This window comes from Saccostrea cucullata, unplaced genomic scaffold (genome assembly GCF_032062105.1).
Source record: "Saccostrea cucullata isolate Sc308-1 unplaced genomic scaffold, CSIRO_AGI_Scuc_v1 ctg134, whole genome shotgun sequence".
NCBI lineage: Eukaryota > Metazoa > Mollusca > Bivalvia > Ostreida > Ostreidae > Saccostrea > Saccostrea cuccullata.
The window spans coordinates 172,712-198,771 of record NW_026927214.1 but is presented as its reverse complement, the minus strand read 5'-3'; the positions used below and the strand labels follow the sequence as shown (position 1 = coordinate 198,771).

Here is a 26,060-nt window from a genome sequence, read left to right as displayed (position 1 = left end):
TGTTTGAAGAGGAATAAGCAGGAAATTAAGAAACGAAGTCTACATTTCATTTGGATGCATGGCTAACTCGAGTATTTAAAACTGATATCCCTTTCTCAAGCAATACACTATGAGTGTAAATTAAATCTCTAATTTTAAAAAGACATGACCTGTTACTTTGTATAGATTTCTATAAAGAAAAAGAAATGCCAGGCACATTAACACATTTCTGCCTTGTCAAAGTTATGGTGATTTTGATTATCAATATAAAGTTTAAAACCCTGGATACAGAAAGTGTTGAAAAGGGGGGAAATGTTTGAATTAAAATAAAATTTGGTGACTCAATAATCGACTAAAACAAAGAACACAAAACAATGTGTGAGTATTCAACAGCTGAACAAAATGTTCAGAAATACATCAGTCCGGCAATGCATAGGGACAACTACAGGATTCATACGACTGACAATTAAATGGTCGTTCAGTTTTATTCAGAACCATGTATCAAGACTTAAATCAAGATTGTTAGATATTGACAAATTTCTTCTCTCTCTCTCTCTCTCTCTCTCTCTCTCTCTCTCTCTCTCTCTCTCTCTCTCTCTCTCTATCTCTCTCTGATAAGTATGCTAATACTTGAACTTTCGATATTAGTGTCAAAGTTTATTAACATTTTCTTCAAAGGTCATTCCTAATGGGCATCAATTGTATCCCAAACTTTACTGACACAGTAAAAAATGCAATATTATAAACAGAATGGCTCTAATTTGCAGCATAACTCACAAATACTGTTATACTCCGTTTGGAGGCGGGGGGGGGGGGGGGGGGGGGGGGGTGAAACTGAAAAGACAGGTGGAGAATTGAATAGAATTTATTTATGGTCCCACTGGTGGCATTACATAGATACAAGCATAAGGGAGATGTGGAGGGTCCAGGGGAAACTTAAGGATGATCTAGAGAATGGAAAAGAGATCACACCGGCGTTGGTAGCAAATTGAAAGGAGGGGCTAATTGAAAGTGGCCGGGGGGGGGGGGTAAACCAACAAAAAAAGGCAAACCACAATTTTCAATGCCTATATTATGTATAAATTTGCAAAAAAAGTGGGGGGGGACTAAACCCCCCCCCTAGCCCCCCCCCCCCCCCCGTTTCCGACGTCTATGGATCGAGTAATATAAGTGCACGACTGCCACAAGAGAGAGAGAAATCTATTCTGGAATTAGTTTACCTAAAGGTTTTCGTAGACGGAGTGTATAATTATTACTTTAAACAAGAAATTGTCAAGTATAATGAAAAAAAAACCTTATCTCTCATAACCGCCCATCAAAGTTTCAGATCAGATGGGAACTTATACATGTATAGGTGTACAGATCCGAAAAGGGGAAAGAATTGCAGGGAAAGCCAATTAATTCGTCATTTATGTCTCTACGTAGAGAATAATGGATATAAATGAAATATATGTAGCACTGTAACTATCAATGATTCGTTAATTTTTATGTGAGATTCTTATTTGAAATATGTGACGAGCACGTGTTTGATTTTAGGTGTTTGAAATGTGGCGCGAAATCAAACATGATGTAAAGCTTCTCACAATACGAAAATAACATCTCTCCGTCGGACAAAATAATTAAAACTGAATGAAAGAATGAACTTTTTCTCTGTAGAAAAAGTTTGAAAATATTTTCTTAACACATTTTCGTTGTGAAATTGGTTATATGCTTTATATGCGAAACTTATTTTTGGTTCGACAACGTCACTTGAATCTTGAGTCTAGACTTCTCTTACCCGGGGAAAACTTGCCTCATATATTCAGTGTGGTCACGGTGCGTGTTAAAAGGTGTGGTATTTATTTCTTTTTTCAAAAATATTTATTTCATATTAATGAATTTTGAATTCTCATTAATGATTGAAAACAAGTGAAAGTTAGACTGTTGTGTACATGGTGTACCCAAAAACCCTGGGTAAAAATCGACAGTGCACCGCAAGTAGGCAAAATCGAGTGTGACTAAAATGGGTAGCGAAACCCGGGCCGGGCCGGGAATTTCAAAACTGAGAGCCGGGTTTTTGATAATTACGAGATAAATACTCATTCTTTCTTCATGAAATTTACAAACATAGTTTATAATTATAGGTTTTGCCTTCGCTGAGAATTTTAAGTCAAAATGTTTTGTTTTTCGATGATAATCGCCAGGTGACTAAAATGGGTAGCGAGCCCGGTCTACTCATTTTGGCGATTTTAAGCTTAATGCAACGAAAGTGTTTGTGACATTTGCATTTAATGGTTGTTTATTAACTTCAAATAGTTAAATTGTTCAATCATTATGAAATTAAATGTCAATTATCAGGGGTTTTGTCATTTTTCATAGACCCGGGACAGGTCAAAACCGGACGCGTTTGCCCGGGACAAATTAATAATTCCGGATTGCCAGAGAAAGAATGTAGATTTTTTTCAGTCCCTGACCGAGAAACATCTAAGAAATAAATCGGAAAAAATTAATAAAAATATGCAAATCATAAAGAGTCATTTATATTTCAATTATATGTCTCTCTCTCTCTCTCTTTCTCTCTCTCTCTCTCTCTCTCTCTCTCTCTCTCTCTCTCTGTTCAAAAAATGCGTATATTTTCAATAATCGTGATTTATTACTGCAACAGTTAAATGTTTTAGGTAGTTTAAGTTAAATTTCAAAGATCCAAATGAAATAATTGTAAATATGCTGCCGAAATTAAGTTTAAATCGCCAAAATGTAATCCGGGCTCGCTACCTATTTTAGTAACTTGGAAAAGGACAATCTGTGATAATCATTAAAAAACACAACATTTTGACCTAAAACTTTCAGCGAAGGCCAATCCTAGAATAATAAACTATGTCCGTAAATATCATGAAGAAAGAATGAGTATTTATTTCGTGATTATCAAAAACCCGGTTTTCGTTATCGAAAATCCCGGCCCGGCCCGGGTTTCGCTACCCATTTTAGTCCGGTACTACGAATCACCGGAATGCCCTGTAATCACCGAAATGCCCCAAGAAATCACCGAAATGCCCCTAATATTGTCAAGAATAAACAAAAAAATAATAAATATTGATTAAATTAACTGATCTAAAGCCTAGATACCAAGTAAAAATTTCATAATTTTAGCGTAAGTATTTTTATTTGAGGATATGTGCATGTAAGTATCAAAGAAAGATAACTCTCACTGATTAAAGACACGTGCCAAAATAGTTTATTTTATTTTTCCCTATTTTTCGTTTGAATATATTCCTAACAATAAGTTATTATTTTATAAAATTTTTGTATGTAATATTATTGACGTATTTTCTTGATTTCTAAAAAAGGAGGACACATGTGTAATTTTACTGGAAAGTAACATTGTATATATATAAGTTATAATCAAATAGAAAGGTTTTACGTTTATAGTATATAAACAAAAATATATGCCATATTTTTCGTTTAAATATATTCCTAACAATAAGTTATTATTTTATAAAATTTTTGTTTGTAATATTATTGACGTATTTTCTTTTTCTAAAAAAGGAGGACACATGTGTAATTTTACTGGAAAGTAACATTTATAATCAAATAGAAAGATTTTACGTTTATAGTATATAAACAAAAATATATGCCATATATGACTTTAATCAAAATTTATTTTTTATTCACTGAACTATAAGATTATATGCTTGGTATAATCAGGGACTAATATATGTCCCTTGTACATTGTTTAATTTACAAGGATCGAAGGAAATGGTTGAAAGTGTATTATAAATATTACATGTATGAATTAAGGTTTTGCTGATCTAATTCGTAAATTAATGACATTATATTCTGTTCACACTATTTCTGAGGAAAATAAATCTATATACTTTTTTTTCATTTCAGCACAGAAAAGAACTGCAATATTGAAAAAAAATTAATAAAATCTATAAAAATTATGAATTTATTTCTTTTTTGTATATATATAAGATAACAAACTTTTTTGGAAGTTTCATATTTTACTATAAAAGATAAAAAAAAAAAAAAAAAAGAACACACAGACAAAATTAATTTGATTTTATTGTGTTCAATGTTCAATTGGTTAGAAACAATTGGATATCTGAAATAATAATTATGTTTACTGTGTATACACAGTGATTAAATAATTGATCTAGTGACAGGTGTGTATAGTATTCTTATGTCATGTTACATCATCAGGTACATGACAATCAATGACCGAAATTACGCACGTGCTCTATACAAACACAGGAAAGGGTATCTTTTGCTAATGATCAGTTTACTACATCAATTGAAAATGAAATAGTAAAAGTTGACAATTTTCTTTAATTTTTTTTTAAGTTGTTGAATGGGTTTAATACACACATTACATGATTAATCAAGCACTTGCTACTTCCGAAATATTCGCTAATCATCTTCGCTAGCCAAGGGTGACGATCCACGGTGTTTCTCTATTCAATAGTGAATAGAGAAACACCGTGGATCGTCACCCTTGGCTAGCGAAGATGTTCGCTAATATACAAGAGAAACGATCCGTTATTGACCTGACTGACAATGTATCTAATCAATTGCAAGTAACAAATTAAAATTAATATTTATCTTAAAAAATGAAAATATTTTCATTGCTTAACGAAGTACAGAGTAAAAAAAAATTTTTTTTTCCTTTTGTGATTGCATTTGTCTTTTGAAAATCTTTCATATCGATCGTAAATTATCACAGGAGTTGGTCGACCGGTATCTTCTCTCTCTCTCTCTCTCTCTCTCTCTCTCTCTCTCATTTTGTTTGGTAAAACATAAACTTTATAGTCCTTAAAATTAGATATATTTAATAAAAGATAAATTTACTCTATAAATAATGACGGGTATTTAGATTTTACCGCCAGACCTACATGTATTTCCCCAGTCAGGCGTCGGCAGTCGTAGAAATGGTCCAACCTGGTTCACAAAAAGTCAAATAAAAAGGAGGAAAGAAAAAAAAAGACAACGGACACAAACATTTAATTAAAAAAACTTAAACAAATAAAAATTCCCCAAAACTTCAGCTAGTTTTAAAAAACAGTGTTTGTATGATATAAGTATCTGTTATAATAGCATGTGCACTTGACTATAAACATTAAGACTAGGAACCTATACAAACCATATTTTAACAGTACATCATTAATTAAAAATCATGTAACAATAACGGTGACGGGTAACAATCATTTGTCATCATTTTTTTCCTGAGAAATATCATTATCATTTTATGTATATCTATTGGGCTTCGTAGATCTCGCTTCCTAGAAAATTATCATCAAATACGAGTTATCGCCCTTTGAAGTACGCGAGCTCAAAACCTGAAAATAATTAATTTTACCGTCAGTTATGCTTTAATGATAAAAACTAGAATTAATTTTTATGAAAAACATCATGTAAAAACATATGTATGGGCATTTCGGTGATTTGTAAGGGCATTTCGGTGATTTGTAAGGGCATTTCGGTGATTGCGGGGCATTCCGGTGATTCGTGTTACCCATTTTAGTCACACTCGGCAAAATCACGTTGTCGGCTTGTTGACAGGTGTAGCGAAATCGAGGTATTGTATCTAAAATTAGGGGTGTTTTGTCAACTTTTATATTGTTACCAAACAGATACATTCATTTATTGACATTCACGAATGTATAGATGCACGAAACGTGTTTTTCACTTAAGGAAATTCGAACTACATGCATCCGTATTGCATCACCAACCCATTTTGAGTTTAAATAGGTGTTAACTTCCTTTATTAGGTGTAACATAGTTACATACATATTTCATTGAACAGAACAGTCATAGCTGTGCAGAAGTGCCAGATTTCAGGTATAAAACTTACTATGTACTCAAGCATATGGTTAACATAGTCATTAATCATGTTAATGTAGATACCAAGTAAGAAAAGTTGTTAAAAAACTACACTGAATAATGTACTATCCACAAAGTAAAAATTCTACAGCCATCCACACTAAATATTATTAACTGATAATGTTAGAAGTGCTAAATATTTTTTAACTGTCAAAATATATCCATGAGTTTTAGGGCATAGTTATAAATTTTTAAATGCGTCATTTATTTGGTAAAAAATGATGTAATGTTTATCATTTTATGTATATCATTGACCACTTACATACCTCTTGGTACTCAGTACTGATTTTTGCAATATTTAAATATTTGTTTATGTTTTAATCGTTTTTTAAATACGAACATATTATTGAAATGCTTGGTATCTAACCTTTCAATGGAATAGTGTTTAAGTGTTTTTATTATCTGATGACAGATACATCATTTAAACTTCCTGATTCACCCGTAGCCTGAGGAGTTCTCTGTGAGAATTTTGTTTTTTATGTTTTCCCTGAGTTATTTTCTGTTTATTCGTACTCTATAGGTGTAGCATATACACCAGTCATGGAGAGCAAGTTGACGGGTTCACAGATCAGAAATCTGTTTGTGGATTTCTTCAAGGAGAAGGAACACGTCTATGTACATTCCTCCTCAGTTGTTCCCCTTGATGACCCGACTCTTCTGTTTACAAATGCCGGAATGAATCAGGTAACAAAGTCTGTGGACTGTAAAATTAAACAGGTCGGAGAGAATACTCGAAATCGGGTATTATCCATGAAATCGCGTATAATACTCGATATTAGGGTATCGTTGAATCCGCGAAATCGGGTATAGGAGGTGTAATCACCTAATAAAACTTAAACAATGGAATGGCGCATGTTGCCGAGTTAACTTTCATCTAGATACACATGTTTGCTAAAGGTATCACTAGCCAAGTAAGCATTTGTACGTCAAGATTAATGCGCTCAGGACAACAAATACCCGTGGAGCTCAGTACATTTCATGATCTGCACACGAAAAGGCGTTCGATTTGCTTTATATTTTTCATAATATTGAAAGTATATGCATCTTCCTAATGTTCATTCCTAACACAACAGAATTGTAAAGTATCAGAATTCGGAAATTTATAATAATTCCACATCAACATGACAAACATGAACAATTTGTAAATAAATCAAATTACACGGAAACACATTTCATACACAAGATATGATGCCATGTATAAACAAGTGATTGTCTATCGTATCTAATTATGCGTCATTAATAACTTTCACATTCATCTTGTGCATAAAATCAATTTTTTTTATGAATGTGTAAATAATGTAATAATAAAAATGTCCAAAATTTCGGCTAAAAAACCCCTCTTTCTCTTTTTTTGGAAAATCTTTTTTTTATCATTCATACATATTTGCAGAATATGTCTTCAACATTTTAGCAGAGACAGTGATAGTTTCAGGAATACAGCTTATGAGAGAACATAACTGTTGATCGTTTAATTTCGCTAAGTCATTAATATTTTACCATTTCTTGGCGACTTCAAAGGGGGGGGCTAAAGGTTTCTTGACCACCTCTGACAAAACAACCTCGACTGTGTTCTACATGTGTCCAAAAGACCTCTCTTTGAATGTCACGGTCGGTTAAACTCAGTTATATATTTTTAATTGTAGGGAAGATTTATTCATCAAATAAAAATCATGTAGGTAAACAAAAAGCAACTTGTCATTTTCTAACACAATAAGAGAGTACAAGTAACTAGAATTCATATTTATCTTTTTAACAATTTTTTTTCATTATAGATGAGTATTAGGAAAAGTTATTGCCATGAGTAATAAGTATCATAGATAAAATAACTAAAAGAAAACTGTGACATATTGTCTAGAACCAGTCAGATAGTGCGTTGTATAAGCATATTATTATGAGGTATAAGATAGCGATATAAAAAAAAATATAGAAGGTAAAGAGGTAAAATTTACCCTGTCTATCAAAAAGTATAATAAAGAAAGGAAGTGGCTACAATTTTTATGAAATTTTAATGTCCGATGAAGAATTATATTCCCAAAAAGTAAGAAAAGAGTTTTCAAGGCAGTTGAACACACAATTATTTCAGTTTGTTCATTAACATGTTCATAAAGGTAAAAACTATAAGAAATGTGAAAACTTGACTATGTAATTCATATTTCAATATGACTGTACCTCGATCTATATTGAGAAATTCAATGTATTATAAGCTCATGAAAAGATGTACACATTTGACTTTTATTTATACCCCCCCCCCCCCCCCAAAAAAAGAAGAAAATCATCCTGTTCATATGACTTCTCGCTCTCAATTTTCACACAAATACATTAAATAAATATAAAATAGCATATCATGTATCGATTAAAATGCAACCAAAATATTTACGGTGTCTTTGAATAAAAATTTCCATGCTAAATTGACATAAAAAAAAGATACTCACCTTCAATTAGCTATTTTCAACCTGTTTTTCCGTGAGTATTTATTTAATCTTATTTTATTTCTTCTTTATAATAACGGTATTCTATTATGGCAGAGATATACAATTATGACTCGCTTTTACTGTACTCGCTAACTGTTAGGAATAATTTATATTTCACGTGAAAGGTACGCCATACATTTTTCAGTAAAAATACATAACACGGCGTTAGTCGTTTAATTTCTTTAAAGTTTCACATTTTGTAAATAGTGCACAAATTAGAAAATTAAGTATATGAAATACTTCAATGGGACATAAGGACAAACGAAGTGTAGGTAGTTGTTGTTTTTAGAAATTATATTGAAAAATAATAACGCCATTGTGTCCTCTTTGTTACCCCAGCAGTGTTTGTCGTGTGATTTTAAACTAATTTGTCAACCGTATGAATTAGGTTTCATAAAAATAAATCCACAAGATACAGATGTTCAAGTAACAGTAACTGGCATAATGCGCCGTTGCTTTATTCTTTTGTTTTTATAGAAAGTTTCACGGAATACCCGATTTCGCGGATTCAACGATACCCTAATATCGGGTATTATACGCGATTTCACGGATAATACCCGATTTCGAGTATTCTCTCCGACCTGTTAAATGTGGAATGTCCGATGTTAGGTAAAATTTTAAATAGTTCTAATTTGCATCATTGAATTTTATCGAAATTATAATGGCAAAGGAATTGTAAGATTAATTGATTTCTCATGTAAATTAATTCCTAATGCTGTAAGAAGAGGGTCAGTGTTTAAATTTCCAGTCATGTTTAGGTATTTCATTCCATTTTGTCACTTGCTTATATTTATCATTTGACCTCATTTCCTCTATATAAGATACTGTTGAGAGTATATTTAGTTAAGTGTTAAATTTAATTATGAAAGATATCTAATACAGGTGACTCTCGATCTCTTGAACTTCAAGGGACCGCAAGAAAAGTTCGCGAGATTGAAGTTGTTTGAGAGATAGAAAGTAAATAAAATCCGGAAATTTCAGTTCCGATCATAGATGTTCAAATTTTATAGATACCGGAAGTATATGTATATAAAGTCTTTGGAACGTTTTCAATCGTATGTTACAGTTAATTTACAATGATGTTTTGAATAAAGAAAATGAATTCCTAAGGTTTTAATCTTTATTTGTTCTTTAATTTCTTGATTACATGAAACCTGAATAGCAATTGTCAGTTTGGCTATTCCGCGGCTTGATCGGGTCCTACACCAGCGTTCACCAGATTTTCTTAATCGGTATACAGTCCTTGAGAAAGGAATTTCTTGTGCAGTATTTCATACTGGGATTATGTAGACTCTAATAAAAGTTCAAATTCTATGGGAATTTATTGAAACGAACGTCTATAAATTATTTTCTAAAAATTATCGTCTCGGTTTCAAGTCAAAATAAGTGAATTTGTTTATAATTTATCAGTAATAACCAATTAACCAATTAATAATTATATTAACAAACGGACGACCCACAGGTGTAGTGTCATCTATGTAAACACCCAATTTACACCTCCTTGCTACTAGCAGACTGCATCGATTTTACGCTTGATTGGCGTGAATACACACGCAATCAAAAGTTCGAGAGATAGAGAGTAAAATTCAATGAAATGTGCGTAACAGGACCTGGGTTTTGGTTTGAGAGATAGAGAATTTGAGAGATAGTAGTTTGAGAGATCAGGAGTAAATTTGTTTAGTTATTAAGATGAAAAAACGGGACTGGAGGTTCTCTTTGAGAGATTGGAGTTCGAGCCATCGAGAGTCACCTGTATTTTTGAATTTTTTAAATCTTAACTTTTCCAAAAAAATCTCTCACTGTATATTTTTCTTTGCTTAGTTCAAGCCGATCTTTTTGGAGATCGTAGATCCCAATAGTGACATGGCTAAGTATGTGAGAGCTGCCAACTCCCAGAAGTGCATCAGAGCGGGGGGAAAACACAACGATCTGGACGACGTAGGAAAAGACGTCTATCATCACACCTTCTTTGAAATGTTGGGAAATTGGTCGTTTGGAGATTACTTCAAGGTGTGAGCAAAAGAAACAGTTTATTTAGAAAAGTACCTTTGATTTGAGTTGTCGACATGCTATAACTTTTAAACTCGGCATACTTTTATCACAATAGATATAGTTTTAGCAGTTTGTTGTGAAACAGTCAAATAACACATATTTGAAATATTGTGAATCAGTTTGAATTTCTTATTGGAACCAACAGAGAGATTTTCAAAGTATTGAACAAGTTTCATGTAATTGGAATGATATGTACTCCAAAGGAAATAAGACAGCAATAACTTTTTTCTACCCATTTATAAATAATTATTCTTCAAAAAATTTCTTCCATTGTAACTAGACTGAATGTTGTACATGGGCCTGGGAGTTTTTGACTGAGAGAGTTGGCCTTCCTAAAGATCGCCTGTATGTCACATACTTTGGTGGAAATGAAAAGTTTGGACTGCAGCCAGATGAAGACACCAAGAATATTTGGCTCAACTTAGGGTAAATTATAGTTCAGTCCACTCCTTCTATTCAACTTGAGTACTGTAGGTTTGTACTTGTCTGTAAATCTGTAGATTTCTCTTTTTATGCATGTTCTTCTCATTGAGATGATAATTGTGCCATCTCCTAAACAATCTAGATATATTTCCTAAACATAGAACTGGAAAGAAAATCAGACAATAGATAAAAATGTATTGTTATTTAGGCAATCTAATTATATTGAAATTTCGGAAGATAAAAAGGACATGACCTAATACAACATGTGTATTAACAAGTTCTTTATTCCAGGGTCCCCCGACCCTGTGTTGTATTTATGAGTTCTTTGTTTCAGGGTCCCCCTATGCCCCTATTGTATTTATAAGTTCTTTGTTTCAGGGTCCCCCAGAACGTGTGTTGTATTTATTATATTTATATGTGTTTTTTTTTGTTACAGGGTCCCCCCGGAGCGCGTGTTACCGTTTGGGATGAAGGACAACTTCTGGGAGATGGGGGAGACCGGACCCTGTGGTCCATGTACAGAGATTCACTATGACAAGGTCGGAGGTCGTGATGCCAAAGAACTTGTTAATATGGATGACCCTGAGGTCATCGAAATCTGGAATCTTGTGTTCATACAGTTTAACAGGTGATTGAAAATTTATTTTTAAGAAAGTCAACAATTTATTTACATTTCGCCCTTTTATAAATGTAGAGGTGGTATTTGTCCTGTTGAGCTTAGTTCTACAGAAATGTCCTGTAATTACAGAGAATCGGAGACAGAACTGAATGAGTTACCAAGGAAACACTGCGACTGTGGAATGGGGCTGGAACGTCTCGTGTGTGTGATGCAGGGAAAAACATCCAACTACGACACAGATCTATTTACTCCATACTTTGACTTCATACAAAAAGTGAGAACATTTAACTTCTTCATAGTTTCCATTTTCACTGAGGATAAAATGTAAAATGACAGAGGAATTTTTATGCATGATGTAATTTATTTTGTAAATTTTCCTTCAGGCAACAAATTCTCCACCATACCAAGGGCGTGTTGGAAAATCTGATGTGGACGGAGTGGACATGGCTTACAGAGTGTTAGCTGATCATGCTCGGACACTGACCATAGCTCTGGCCGATGGGGGACGACCGGATAACATGGGGCGAGGGTAAGGATATATACTTGATATCCTGTAAATGAACCCACCCTCATTTTCTTTTCTGATAACATGGGAAGAGGGTAAGGGCTTCATGAGGATATCCTTAAAAGAAATCCCCCATTTTCTATTTGCTTAACATTTTATTCTTTTCTGTTCTAGAGCTAAAAATATCGGGATTTATCTTTTACCAGATGTTTCGATCTTTATCTTGTGTAAATGGTGCTTTTAGAATTGCATTTTCATAAATGGATTCATAGGATTTAGAAAATATTTCATAATTATATATATAATGAACCTAAGATTTGACTATCTAATGGAAATTTTGTGAGACCTACTATATGTTTTTATTGCATTTTTATTTACAGTTATGTATTGAGGAGAATTCTGAGGCGTGCTGTGAGATACGGCTCAGAAAAACTGAATGCCAAACCTGGGATGTTTGCCTCGTTAGTGGATGTGGTTGTGGAATCTCTAGTAAGTACATCACTGATATGAATTAGTACAAGAAAAAGGACAAACAAAAATGATTATTGAAAGTAAACACTTTCTATATAAGGACACATACCTTATGGAGACCAACATTCTTTGACACTGAAAGTAAAGATTTTATTGTTTGTTTTTATCAGGGAGATGCTTTTCCGGAACTGAAAAAAGATCCAGATATGGTAATTAAAAATTTCTTGTACAATGATTATAAATCTTTATTCAGAAGAAATTTGCTTTCATTGAACATAAAGGAACATTGGATTTAGGCACAATTTGTTGTAGAAAATTAAAATTCCTATAATTGTTCTTTTCAAAAGAATATTACCTTTTGCCAAGCAATGGTTGCTTATTCACTTATTTGCAAGCAAGTTTTCTCATGTTTTTATCTGGTGAAGAAACTTTTAGTGAGACCCATTAATATAAAATGGTATGAATTTTTTGTATTGCTATTATGTATCCATTTATGTCTGCTGTAAATTTCACCTGGAATATTCAGATTAAGGACATCATTAACGAGGAGGAAGCCCAGTTTCTGAAGACATTAAACAGAGGTCGAAGGTTACTGGAGAGGACGATTGGCAAATTAGGGGACACAACTTCTCTACCAGGTCTCTTGTTCATTTCAAGTATTGAGTTATAATTAAAATGAAATGCATTTAAAAGTTTTAAATTTTGCAGAAATCTGTATAATGACTTTGAAATTGTGATAAACAAAATGGCCAACCCAACAGTAATACATGTATTATAACTATAAAGATAATTTTCAGTTTTGTTGGTAAAGATCTAATTGTTTCACTACACCACATGGGAGTGGAAAGCATTTGGTTCTGACCTTGTTCTTGATTATTATAGGTGACATTGCGTGGAGGTTATACGACACGTATGGATTCCCCGTGGATCTGACAGAGCTTATGGCGGAAGAGAAGGGTCTCCAGGTCGACATGCCGGCCTACGAAGCCGCCAAAACAGAGGCTCAGGTAAACTCTTTGTTAGAATACATCCAGAGAGAAGGGTTTCCAGGTTGACATGCCGGCGCAAGAAGCCGCCAAAACAGAGGCTCAGGTAAAGTCTTAATTAGACGAGAACCACAGAGAAAAATAATCGCTTTTATCCACCATGTTCACAATTTTTATTAAACATTGGTCATACCTCAGTCTTATCTTGGTTATAATGTTGAAACACAGTGAAAGGTTCTTATAGCAAACTTATAATGAATTAACACAGTGAAGTGATTGTTATTCCTTATAGTTCAAATACATATAATAAAGACTCGGGATGTAATGCATTATATTTAAAATGAACCAAAATAGGACACTTTTGTTACTTAGTCCCTTTAAGCATCTCTCTTTTTTGGTTCAGTAAAGCATGTTTATACATTCATATTGATGCCTACAGCAGATTGATTTTCAATTCCTTGTAACTTTAATTATGCTATGAGATTTCTATGTTGCACTCATTGTTTTCATGAACAGGTTTTAATTTCAATGTATTATGTTCACGAGATGATATCAGACAGAACTGTTTTCTGACAGAAATTGTCCCAGGGGTCGGGAGGAACAGTAGCTGATCTGATTGGTCTGGACGTCCACGCGATCAGTGACCTCCAGAACAGGGGGATTCCCACCACCGACGACGCCCCCAAGTACCGATACCAGGCCACAGAGAGCGGCAAATACAGTAAGTGTGCCACACATGTTATGTAACGGTACATACTGTATATCAGGCCATGAAGAATGACAATTACACGTGTCAGGCAGAGAGACATTCAATAACATACAAATTCTAAGTGAGAAGACTGGCAATTATAGTTACATGTTTGAAGACGAAGAAGAAAAGTTTGATAAACTAACTTTTCTGGATTCGGTTGCATGAACGATAGTTAAATTAACTTCAAGTTAATGCCGTAATTAGCTGTTAAATTTTTAACGATAAGTTACATAACTGTCAGTTAAATTGTTGTTGTTTGAAAGTCAATTAAAGTTTAATTAATCAACTCAGATTTAATTGATGTCTTATAGTTAACTCTCTGTTAAATCGTTCGACGCGTGCACTTCCCTTACCTATGGTGAAAGATTACTGACATCATAATTAAAATGACGTCAATTTGTAAATGTGAATTTGCTAAGGAAAATTTACTTGATATATGTTATCCTTTTATCAGATATTGCTTAATATTTCCATTTCCAATTGTTTTCCCTGTGATAAACACTACAAACGTAAATCTTGTTTATTCTCCGTGATTCCTTTGGCATGTAAATTTCTCTATATTGAAATACTACTGAAAGGTCAAAGTTCAACCTGCATGTATACGTATGGTATATGACTGGCATATAAATACATTGAAGAAAAAATAGATGTTTTGTTTAATTGTTTACTTAGTAATTATATATGATATATATTTTTACAAACAAAATAAATAATGAATTATCTCCGGATCAAAAGCAAGTCACCAAGTCCACTACCACTGAGGAATCGCGACACCGAGAACTCCACTTCCGTAAACATGGTAAATAGCCCATCTGAACCATGTGGAGAAATCGGCATTGCCACATAGATCGATCTGCACTTCAGCATCTGATACAGACATCGTCCCTCGGTCATTACCATCCGACTTATTAAGCAACTCAACTTCCTCTGTTATTTTAACATCCACACAAATCTGTTTCCTGACCATGCTGACCAACTCCCGTTTCATCAACTGGCACATTGCATTCAATATGGCAGCGGAGAAGTGTCCAAAGGCCTATACACGTTTTCATGCTTCCGACAACCTAGATCTAGGTCACATATATAATTAAAGTTAACAAGATTGCTTTGGTCATATTTTTAAATTCTTTTGTTGTTTATTCTATAAATGTTGATATTTTGCTACAGTAACTAAATAATCAATAAATTTGGTTCGTGTTTTATGGGACTATTTTTTATAGTAAAATTTGACGTCACGGGGCGGGGCAATAGGAAAGAACATGAAATGCCTCGTGCATTTCAAATCTACTAAATTAGACGGTATTCCGATTTATTTTAAGATTGTTATTTCAAGTAAAAATGGAAATATAAGGAATCACTGTCTAGTTAGGAGGGTATGTCAGGGATATCAACAATAGTGGGAAACATGGGATAATTTAAGCATAACGGGCAAAGCCCGTTATGCAAATTATCCCATGTTTCCCACTATTGTTGATATCCCTGACATACCCTCCTAACTAGACAGTGATTCCTTAAATATATTATTAAAAGCAGTTTCTTCTAACATGACTTTAACATTGAAATATCAATTTACACGCAATATAAACAGTACAGTTACAACGAATACCTGTACATGTAGTTTTTTCTGTATTTAATTCTAACAAGAGGCATTGAATTTGAAACTAAAAATAATATTAAAAAAATAAATAGATAACTCTCTAAAAAGGGGGAGAGGAACACCCTCCCCCTTCTTTATTTTTTGTGCCTGGGGTTCATGGAATAAACGATTTTTCAACTTACATGTACATATACGTATCAATATATTGACACAGCCCTAATTATGCAACTGTGCCTAAATTGAAATCAGGATCAAATGTGTTTTGCTCCTGTCATACATTTATATTATCTCTGTATAAGTTCGTCCTTCACAGCAAACAAGTTTTGAAATGAGAACAATTCCACAATTTTTATTTAAATGTTTAATTAAATATTTAATGTACCTATGTAACCTAAGTTAAATCTGTTAGTTAAATCACAAAATTAACTAAGGTTTAACTGGCATTAACTTTCGTGCAACCGATTTAACGCACTGTTAATTTTAATCTCGCGTTAACGCAAAGTTCATGGCTAGTTAAATTTAACAAGCGTTCATGCAACCGAATCCAGCTGATATTTGGTCTGAGCATAGATATATAACATTTTCACCTTATCAGCATTGTCTACTGACTGTATGTGTCATTTTTAACCAAACTTGGCACACAAAGTATCCTTGAGTAAAGAGAATCAAACCAGGACCATGTTAATCATGCTATTACCAGTTTCTTTGACATGTTTTCCTGAATCTCTTCACATTCTCTTCTTATTCATACCTTGTCATAACCTTTCTTAAAGTTGTGCTTCCTATGAGAATGAAATGGCTTGATGTTTCTTTTCAGCATTTGAACCAGCTACCGGTAAAGTGCTGGCCCTGCGTAAGAACAAGGAGTTTGTAGAGGAGGTGTCCTCAGGACAGGAGTGTGGGGTGTTACTGGACAGGACCAGCTTCTACGCTGAGCAGGGGGGTCAGATCTACGACACGGGATTCATGGTCAAAGAGAATGATCCAGTAAGGGAATATATAAGAAATCATAGGGCTGTTCTAAAACTACTTAATTCTAAGAGTGGTCAGAACATGTAGAAACTAAATCATATTTATCTCTAGTCTATCATATCTAAATTGTGCTTAATCGTTTTATTATTTTCAATAGTCTTTACTCTAATTGTGTCATTTTAGTATTTGAGATGGAGTTTATGGAGTTATTTTTTATTTGTATTAATTTTGAAAAGGAAATCTGTAAATCATAATATGAGTTATACCCAGTGTCTTTGAAAGTGTTGATTTGAGTTTTATAAGTGTTGATTTTACTTCAGGATGTGGAGTTTAGTGTGAGGAATGTCCAGGTCAGGGCAGGTTACATCTTACACACAGGTGTAGTCGAGGGGACGCTCAGAGTGGGGGACACAGTACAACTCAACATAGACGAGGTGAGATACTGTACAGCTCAATATTGATGAGGTTAGATACTTATTGCATCTTATAAACTGTATGAATAAGATATTGCAAAGATCAATCTTGATAAGGTGAGGTATTGTAAATCTCAAAACTGTTTAATTGAAAATTTTAGCAAGATGGCAATTTAGGGATTTATAAGTGTGGTGGTCAGCCGGGTTCGATTGCCGGTGGCAAGATAGCTCAGTTGGTAGAGCATCTGACCGGAGTTTCAGGGGGCCCGGGTTCGAATCACGGTCTGATCTGCTGCATTTTCTCCTTTCCCATTACATAAGAAAAAAATGGTATATATATTTTTAGCGAGAAATAGTTTTAGCAATTACTTCTACAATTAATTTTGGCATTTATATAATGTCAAAAGAGATAGTTATACAAACTGATATGGAATTAACTGTGAACGATATTCAATTTTAGCGATCTCAGAACCCATGCTTATAAAGCAAAAAATGCATCTTGCAAAAATTCTGCTTATACAGTATTCATAATGTGAGATATTGCACATGACAGTGAATGAGTTACAGAACAGCTTTTATTAATTTTCCTGGAGCTTGCGCTCCAATCCCAGAGAATTATTCCTGGAAACATTGACAAGTATTTTATATTTGAGCAGGAGAGGAGGTGTTCTGTAATGAAGAATCACACAGGAACACACATGCTGAACTTTGGACTCCGAGAAATACTCAAGGAGGCGGACCAGAGGGGCTCGCTGGTGGCTCCTGACAGGCTCAGGTTCGACTTCTCTGCCAAGGTCAGTATTGGTACTCAAGGAATCAGCAAATTGATTATGAATTACACAAACAAACTTTCTGCTTCCATTAGAGCTGATAGCTTTTTATTCAAATCTGGGAAAAGTTTCATTGTTGAGAAATGTTTAAGTCTGAGGGTAACATTTGTAATTTGTTCGAGAGTGACTTTTGCAATCAAGTTGAGGTTAAATTGATCTTTTGGTGTGGAGGATACCATTATGAGATCATTTTCAGGGTGAGGGTAATGTCACAAGATCTTTTTTTTCAGGGTGCAATGAAAGTCTCAGAAGTCAAACAGGTGGAGGAGATTGTCAACAAAATGGCCGACAAAAACGGAGAGGTGTTTGACATGAATGTCAGTCTGGCTGTTGCCAAGGCGATACAGGGACTGAGAGCTGTGTTTGATGAGGTTTGTCTCTTGTTATTGTATCAATTACATTTTAATCAGAAGACATGCTTTCAATATTTACAACAAATCTGACCATGAATCCTACAAAACCTAGATCTAGATGAATTCTGCAAACATTTTCATGGAAAGAAAACTAGAGGAGTAGTGTTAAGTGCTAATTAGACTAATGTAAGAACTGAGCTCTGAGTGACTGTCAGCAGAATACAAGTCTTATCTCCTCCTCAGGTGTATCCAGACCCTGTCCGTGTTGTGTCTGTGGGGGTAGACATTCAGAATCTGGTGGACGACCCCATGGGTCCCGGAGCCTCACTCACCTCCGTGGAATTCTGCGGGGGAACGTAAGTCTTGTTCACTGGTTATTTATTACGTATCTGTTACTCGAACTTTAGTATGTCTAGTTCACTGGTTATATTACGTATCTATAACTCTAACTTTTAAATTGTCTAAAAAGAGAAAGCGATCATCAGTCCTATTAACTTGTCAATCTACTTAACTTTCCTGTTTAAATTTGAGCTCATTAGAGTGGAATGTTTTGAAGAGCCCTTGTATTATATTTCATTCTTAGACATTTGAAGAGAGCTGGACATATAGGGAGGATGGTGATCGTGTCAGAGGAGGCCATTGCTAAGGGAATCAGGAGGATTATCGCTCTTACTGGACCTGAGGCCGTCAAGGTAACTTACTCTGTCCTATATTACACATCCTGAGCTGTCAAGGTATGAAGTACTGACAAGTACTGATGGTTTGTGTATATTGCAACTCCTTGTTCAGTTGTACCTCAAGCAATAGATATTGTATGATATGAGGGTACTTCAAAAGTTCTGGCAACTGTTTAATAAAAGATTAACCGTTTTACGGAAATTATTGAGTTTGATATTTTTGGAAAGATCAGAAAAATTAAGGGGGCCGACTTTGGTTTTCTTTGCACAATATTTCGCGCATCATAGTAAAATATTTACATTAGCTGTGTTTTTCTACTAAGCAAACAGTGAAATTGATTTGAATACCATTTTCGTGTATACTCACACGTAGAAATATACACAGAGAAACGTGCGTTAACGTGACGTCACAATGAGACTGCAGCAACGTTAGTAAAAATGCAACGATATAGGGCAGCGAGAAATTCAAATAATAAGTACAGTAAAACTCGTTTAGTACGAACACGGATATAGCGAATTCACGGATACAGCGAAGTTTTCCTTCGTCTCCGGCAAAATTCTTACAAATCTTTGTAAAATTTTACGGTTATAACGAACTCTGATATAACGAATTTACGGATATAGCGAACTGATTTTGAGTTCCGTTGAGGTTAAATATAATGAAATTTATGTCTTTTATAACGAATTTTCAAAGATCTCAAAATTTGATGAATTGAACTGACTTTATTTTCTTTTAGTACTTGTATATAAAATTCAGTTTATAATAAAACCTTAGTTATCGAAGGTATGTTTAATGATATTTGCTTCCCTAACATATTTGGTAGTAATACTTGAAGGAAAAAAACATGCATATTGCGATTTCGCTATATATGGTTTTACGAATTCGTTATACGGATATAACGAATTACGGATGTAGCGAATTAAATTCACAGGTCCCCAGGACTTCACTCTAACCAGAGTTTTACTGTATATTTTAGTTGCTTCCAAACATGTAAAATGTAAATATAAGGAATGTTTTTAAGTTTAGTGTGAATTATTGGTGTGAGAATCACACAGACTTGCATGTAGGCATATTTTTCATGAAGCGCTAGCGCACTTACTGTTTTAAAGCATCATTTTTCACTTAATTAATAAAATTAAACAAACTTAAGAACCATTCATTGGTGTGAGAATCACACAGACTTGCATGTAGGCATATTTTTCATGAAGGGCTAGCGCGCTTACTGTTTTAAAGCATCATTTTTCACTTAATTAATAAAATTAGACAAACTTATCAGATTTAAAAATGTAATTATAATTTTACATATCTGATTTTTTAACCGATTTTGCAATTGATAGGTAGGTTGACGTCGTTATAGTATGTTTTTGACGTTATGATAAACTGAAGCTATTAAGAAATGGGTAATAAAAATGTTATTAAAGAAAAAGTAATAAACATACACCTTTGAAATTTAAAACGTAGAAATTTAAGAATATCTCCATTATTTTTAATATGTTTACATATAAAATCTTTTGTGCCTGTCATATTTTGTAGTTCTATATAAAAACAGGAAAATTTGTTAATTTTTTGCATTTTGAGATGCCCCCTCTGGTAACAAGACGGTAGAATTTTGTGTTTCTAACATATAATGTACAATGTAGTATTACTCATCATATATTATAGTTTGAACAAAAAGTCTATTGTAGTATTTGTATAATATGCTTTAAAGTGCTAAGAATTGGCATTTTCCTATATAATCCTATAGTAAATGTACCTGTATTTTGAGATGGTCCCTTAAGAATACCTGGAAGGTAGATTTTCCCCAAATTTGGCATGTACGCTGAAGTTAATGTAAGTTATAAATGGTTTAAAAATGAAGAGTTTTGCTATTGTAGTTTTCACACAATAAAACCCCAGTTGGCCCCCTTAATACATATTGTGATGTCACATTATAATTTTTTTGACATAATAACTCCGAAAATGACGTCAGAATATAGAATGTTTACCATACTGACCATAAAAATGATGTAACAAAAGACACAATTTAATCAAATTAAAAATTTCAAGACAACTTTGCTCATTACTCGGACGCAAGCTATCGGACGCAAATGCAAGTTGGTGGAATGTTTACATTGACTACAATCTATCATATGGTGTTCTATTTCGGAGATCTTCTTGTTCTGAAATGGTTTTAGCGAGTGTCAAACTTAACATGTTTTTATCGAATCTCGCTCAAACTGTTACTTAAAAGAGACGTAACTGTGAGAAAAAGACAAAGTTGACAATCAATAAAAAAAATAGGCGATCGTGTTGCAAAATTTGATGGCATAAATTCGACAGATGTTTCAACCAGATTTGTGGTATCGATGAAGGCTCAAGAGAAGTTATATTTAGTGTGCCCCATATTTTCTCATAAAATCCAAAATGGCGGCAGTGCAGTTATAACCCCACCATACCTCTACATATTCGCAAATTTTAATGCATGGAAAATTAGATTTTTCATGTCTGTGTAACATATATTCATTTTTTGGATTCAAAAGTCAAAAGCAGTGGTGAGTTTTGGGGCGCCGAAGTTGAATTAATGTGAAAAAATACGCACAGAATCAAGTCAGGGACAAGATTTAGTATATTTTATTCGTAAACGGTAAGAGTCCTGTTACTCAAAATATACTTGATGAAAACTGCATTAATATACTTCAGTATAATACAGGACATGTTTTATTTCAAACAATGGAGAGCTATATAAAAGACCGAAAATCCAGCCGTATCATGTAAATAAAAATCTTAAATGAATGTCAGCATAACAGGACATAAACCGTGCTCGTAAACAAACCATACAATAATTAATGGAACTGCTTATAAACAGTATCATAGTCCTAATCTACCTCTTTCCAAATCAAAATTTTCTTTGAAATATTTTTTTCAAATAAGCCTTTGGCAGCACTTTTACGATCGTCTCATATGGAATAAAAAAACGCGATCTTTCAGTATGCTAAACATTCTATATTCTGACGTCATTTTCGGAGTTATTACGTCATAAAAATTATAGAGTGACGTCACAATATGTGTATACTTTTCTGATCTTTCCATGATATCAAACTCAATAATTTTCGTAAAACGGTTAATTTTTTATTAATCAGTTGCCAGAACTTTTGAAATGCCCCTTGTATAATCTGAATTCAAAGTAATTTCCTCCCACCAATTTGCATCACAATCAAAAGATACCTCTATGCTTTTTCTAGTGAACACATTCAAACTAAGAGAAAACTGATTTATCAATTTTTTGATAATTTGTTGATGAAGTTTGTGATTTATTAGAGAATAATGGCCATGACATCTCTTTACTCTGTGATAACTAGTAGATTTCCTAGTACTGTGATGTTTGTGTGTGTATATTTACAGGCATTACATAAGGCTGCTCTGTTAGAGAAGTCACTGTCACAGCTACAAACTGAGGTAGAGGAGGGGCTGAAATCTAAATCTGTCTCAGAGAAAGAGCTCACACGACAAATTGTGGCATTTGATGATGTAAGTAATATGTATTCTGAAAGATAGTAAGCAAGTTTTTGGAAGGGCCTAATGTGACATGAAAAATGTTTGATGTTATGATTGAGCGTATCATTTATACAACACTGAAAGCTAAGATAGTTCATAACAAGGGTATCTATAAAAAGTGTTCACACGACTGAATCAGGAAAGAAAGTAGCTACAGAGAGAAATTCCTTTATGGTAAATGCCTTATCCAAGGTATAAGTTATAATTTTTTATTTTATTGCAGGAAGTTTCCCAGTCTGTGATATCTTATTGGAAAAAAGATGAGCTGCGATCTCAGGTGAAAAAACTCAAACAGAAGATGGACGATCTGGATAAAAACAGGAAGGCTGCCATAATGAACGAGGTCAGTAAGGAGACGGCCTCTCTTTATATCTCACATAAATCTGTCAGCTCCACAAATCTAAGTAACAGGGTAAACTTCATAAACTTCTGGGAGAAGTAAGATTCCTGTAGAATCATTAGGTTTTTAGTTGGCTCATCATTCATGGAATTCATGGGTACCCATCATCCTCCATGAATTAATATATTGGGGTTCAAAGTCATATTGAATTCCCTTCGTAGATACAAGTGAATACTGTAAATCACATTTTATTCACGAGGAACTTTTATTTTCGAAGTAATTATGCGGTAGTGTGCTATTAAATTTTATTCATCGCGTATAATAGTATTCCTTAAGATTATATAGAAATATATAACCACAATTCGTGAAAAATTTGTTCTCGCTAATCACTGGGTCAGGACTATCTCGCGAAAATAAAGTGTCGGAAAATTAAGTGATAGTACAGTATATGAACTTGTAAATTTTAAAAGCAATCCACCTAAAGTGGTCCCCCATATTTTGATAATTCCACAATATAATGTTTTTGTTTATATATGTAGGTGGTAGAGGAGGCAAAGAAGATGATTGAGAGCAACCCTAACCAGAAATTTGTTGTCCATGAATTCAAAGCTGATGCCAATGCCAAGGTATGCTGTACAAAAAGTTCAGCAAGTAACTGGAATGTCTTAATAAATAGCAGCCAGGATGTATTAAAAATTTTGTTCGTAATTTTTTTCCAGGCCCTGGATGCTGCAATGAAGCAATACAAAGCACTGAGTCCAGAAACTGCTGCTCTCTTCTTCACGGTGGATCAGAACGCTGGGAAAATTGTCTGCATGAGCTGTACCCCAAAGGTAGCGAACAATGAGTTATATGTCCATTTATTGTTTGATGATCTGGATGTAAAAAAAATTAATGGAAAAGGAGCAAATATATAGATTTTCACAGAGCTAGGAAATGCATCCATCTTTACTAGCTAAATAGTTATGCATAGTACTCCATAGGCCTTCATCTGTATATCCTCTTCTGTTAATGTACCTGGCATCAATGTTGGCATTTTGGCACATATATACATGTATTTATAATAAAGTTACTGTTTTACTTTCAGTCAAGTATAGCTGCGGGTTTGACTGCTAATGGCTGGGTAAATGAAGTTGTTCCCCTTATCAAGGGTAAAGGAGGGGGTAAAGAGGCCTCAGCTCAGGCCACAGGGACCAATACAGGGGCCCTCAGGGAAGCCATCAACATCGCCACCAAGTTCGCAGAACTTAAACTGTCTTGATGAAGGATTGTGGGATAGATCTGATAAAGGAATCATGGGATAGATCATCTGGATATTGTACATCAACATAAGGACTCAACCTTTGGGCATTTGTTTAGATCATTTATGCATATTTAATACAAATACATAATTCATTTGGACTTGCTAATTACAACAGCTTTCTTAAAGGAAGAATATATCAAGTGTGAGAAATACAAGTATTCGATGACAATATGTATGTACAGCATATTATAAATTTCACAAAATATCCTTTTAATGTAAGTTCCTATATGACTAAGTATTTGTCTCCACAAATAGGCAGGTCTAAAACAAATGATACAGTAAACCTCTTTTTATTAGTGAGCAAGAAATATCTGCAAGTCTCACAACCCTTTTCGATTGCAAATTTTCCTCCTGGCAAACAATTTTTTCATATGCAAAATGTTGTTTAGTCAAGGAAATAAGTCGTTGCAGATGGATTTCAAACTCAGGTAAAAAGAATAAAAGATGTTGGTTTACAGTATACAAATAAGTAATAACAGATGTATATTCTCTCAAAACTAAGAAAGGATTTGTGGCAATACTTTTATTTATTTACTGTGAAAAAAAATCATGCATATCTGTTGAATGGATGAACAATAAATGTAAAAAAAATAAAATTATAAACCTTAAATTCATGATATAGACTTTGATTTATATTTTGGAGAGTGTTTTCTCTGGATTACAAAACTAATTAATATACACAGTGACTCCCAAGTTGATGCATGTAGAAAATTCATCAATCATCTACTAAAGAAGACTTTTTATTAACAAGTTGTTCAAGTTATTTTGGGGGTGGGGTGGGGGTGGTTAATGCAGGAACGTAAAGAAGTTTGTTTAAAATGCGATTATGCCCCCTATGCCATCAGTTTCTGTTCATTTTCTTCGCAGATTGTACATTGAAATGAAATCTGGTATACAGATTTATCATTAGAATATCTACAGGGTAGGTCAAGTTCTGTTTTGGGTACAATTGGACCATTTTGGACAGAGTTATGCCCCTTGGACGTAGAAAAATTCCAATAATTTACAGTTTCCGTTCGTTTTCTTCGCAGAGGTTGCAAATGTGTAAATGAAGTTTGGTATACAGATTTATCATAAGAATATCTAGGTCAAGTCTGAATTGGGTATGATCAGACCATTTTGGACAGAGTTATGCCCTTGGAATAGAAAAATTCCAATAATCTGCAATTTCATTTTCTTCGTAGAGGTTGCACATATTTAAATGAAATTTGGTATGCAGATTTATCATAAAAATATATAAATCAAGTTCTGTTTTGGGTACGATCGAACTAATTTGCACAGAGTTACACCTCTTGGACTTCAAAAAATTCCAATTTTTGGGGGAGGGGGGCATAAGTGTTTAACAAACATCTCTTGTTAGCTCACCTGAGCCAAAGGCTCAAGTGAGCTTTTCTGATCAAAATTTGTCCGTTGTCTGTCGTTGTTGTCGTTGTCATAAACTTTTTACATTTTCATTTTTATCTTCTTCTCAAGAACCACTGGGCCAATTTCAACCAAACTTGCCACAAAGTATGCTTAGGTGAAGGGGATTCAAGTTTGTTCAAATGAAGGGCCAAGGGGAGATAATTATGAATTAGAGAAAAATTAATGGCATTTTTAGGTCACCTGAGTAAACTCAGGTGACCTATTGCTATCCGTTTTCGTCCATCGTCGTGCGTCGTGTGTCGTGTGTTAACATTTGAACATTTTCAGCTTCTTCCCTGAAATCACTGAACCAATTTCAACCAATTTTGGCATACAGCATCTATGGGTGAAGGGAAACAAAAATTGTGAATTTCATGGTCCCTGTCCCCCTGGGGCCTTGGGGGTGGGGCCAAAACCTTTAAAAATAGTGCAATCTTTAAAAATCTTCTTCTTTACTCCTGGACATCAAGCAGACAAACTGTTATTGGAAACCACTGGTATGATTGTAATCAGCATTGAG

General features: G+C 34.0%; 1 protein-coding gene and 1 long non-coding RNA gene across 4 annotated transcripts; one reads left to right on the top strand and one right to left on the bottom strand.

Annotated features, from left to right (window-relative positions):
- The first annotated feature begins 1,728 nt into the window (after positions 1-1,728).
- LOC134273748 (alanine--tRNA ligase, cytoplasmic-like) lies at positions 1,729-24,746 on the top strand. 3 transcript variants are annotated; one of them, XM_062755967.1, is made up of 24 exons: positions 5,494-5,538; positions 6,365-6,522; positions 10,131-10,319; positions 10,642-10,787; positions 11,221-11,412; positions 11,533-11,677; positions 11,787-11,932; positions 12,289-12,397; positions 12,550-12,588; positions 12,906-13,017; positions 13,262-13,344; positions 13,430-13,471; positions 13,942-14,086; positions 16,531-16,700; positions 17,006-17,119; positions 17,755-17,892; positions 18,159-18,299; positions 18,525-18,637; positions 18,865-18,973; positions 22,341-22,466; positions 22,717-22,836; positions 23,373-23,459; positions 23,553-23,666; positions 23,921-24,746. In XM_062755967.1, the coding sequence occupies exons 2-24, from the start codon at positions 6,379-6,381 to the stop codon at positions 24,092-24,094; spliced, it is 2,898 nt and encodes a 965-aa protein (XP_062611951.1). In that variant the 5' UTR covers positions 5,494-5,538; positions 6,365-6,378; the 3' UTR covers positions 24,095-24,746. The 3 variants fall into 3 exon arrangements, with proteins under 3 accessions (XP_062611949.1, XP_062611951.1, XP_062611948.1); XM_062755965.1 differs by lacking the exons at positions 5,494-5,538; positions 13,430-13,471 and adding an exon at positions 1,729-1,813 and having other exon boundaries at positions 13,262-13,386; XM_062755964.1 differs by lacking the exon at positions 13,430-13,471 and having other exon boundaries at positions 13,262-13,386.
- On the bottom strand, positions 5,754-6,495 carry LOC134273749 (uncharacterized). Its single transcript, XR_009993480.1, has 2 exons — positions 6,372-6,495; positions 5,754-5,808 (listed from the first exon to the last, which is right to left on the bottom strand). It is a non-coding gene; the product is annotated as an uncharacterized LOC134273749 (long non-coding RNA).
- Positions 24,747-26,060: the final 1,314 nt, after the last annotated feature.

Bases quoted from the DNA above. Each gene is read 5' to 3' on its own strand.
- LOC134273748 (XM_062755965.1), top strand. From the start codon at position 6,379: ATGGAGAGCAAGTTGACGGGTTCACAGATCAGAAATCTGTTTGTGGAT. The intron at 18,638-18,864 runs GTAAGTCTTGTT...TTTCATTCTTAG, and splicing joins GTGGAATTCTGCGGGGGAAC to ACATTTGAAGAGAGCTGGAC. The intron at 23,667-23,920 runs GTAGCGAACAAT...TTTTACTTTCAG, and splicing joins GCATGAGCTGTACCCCAAAG to TCAAGTATAGCTGCGGGTTT.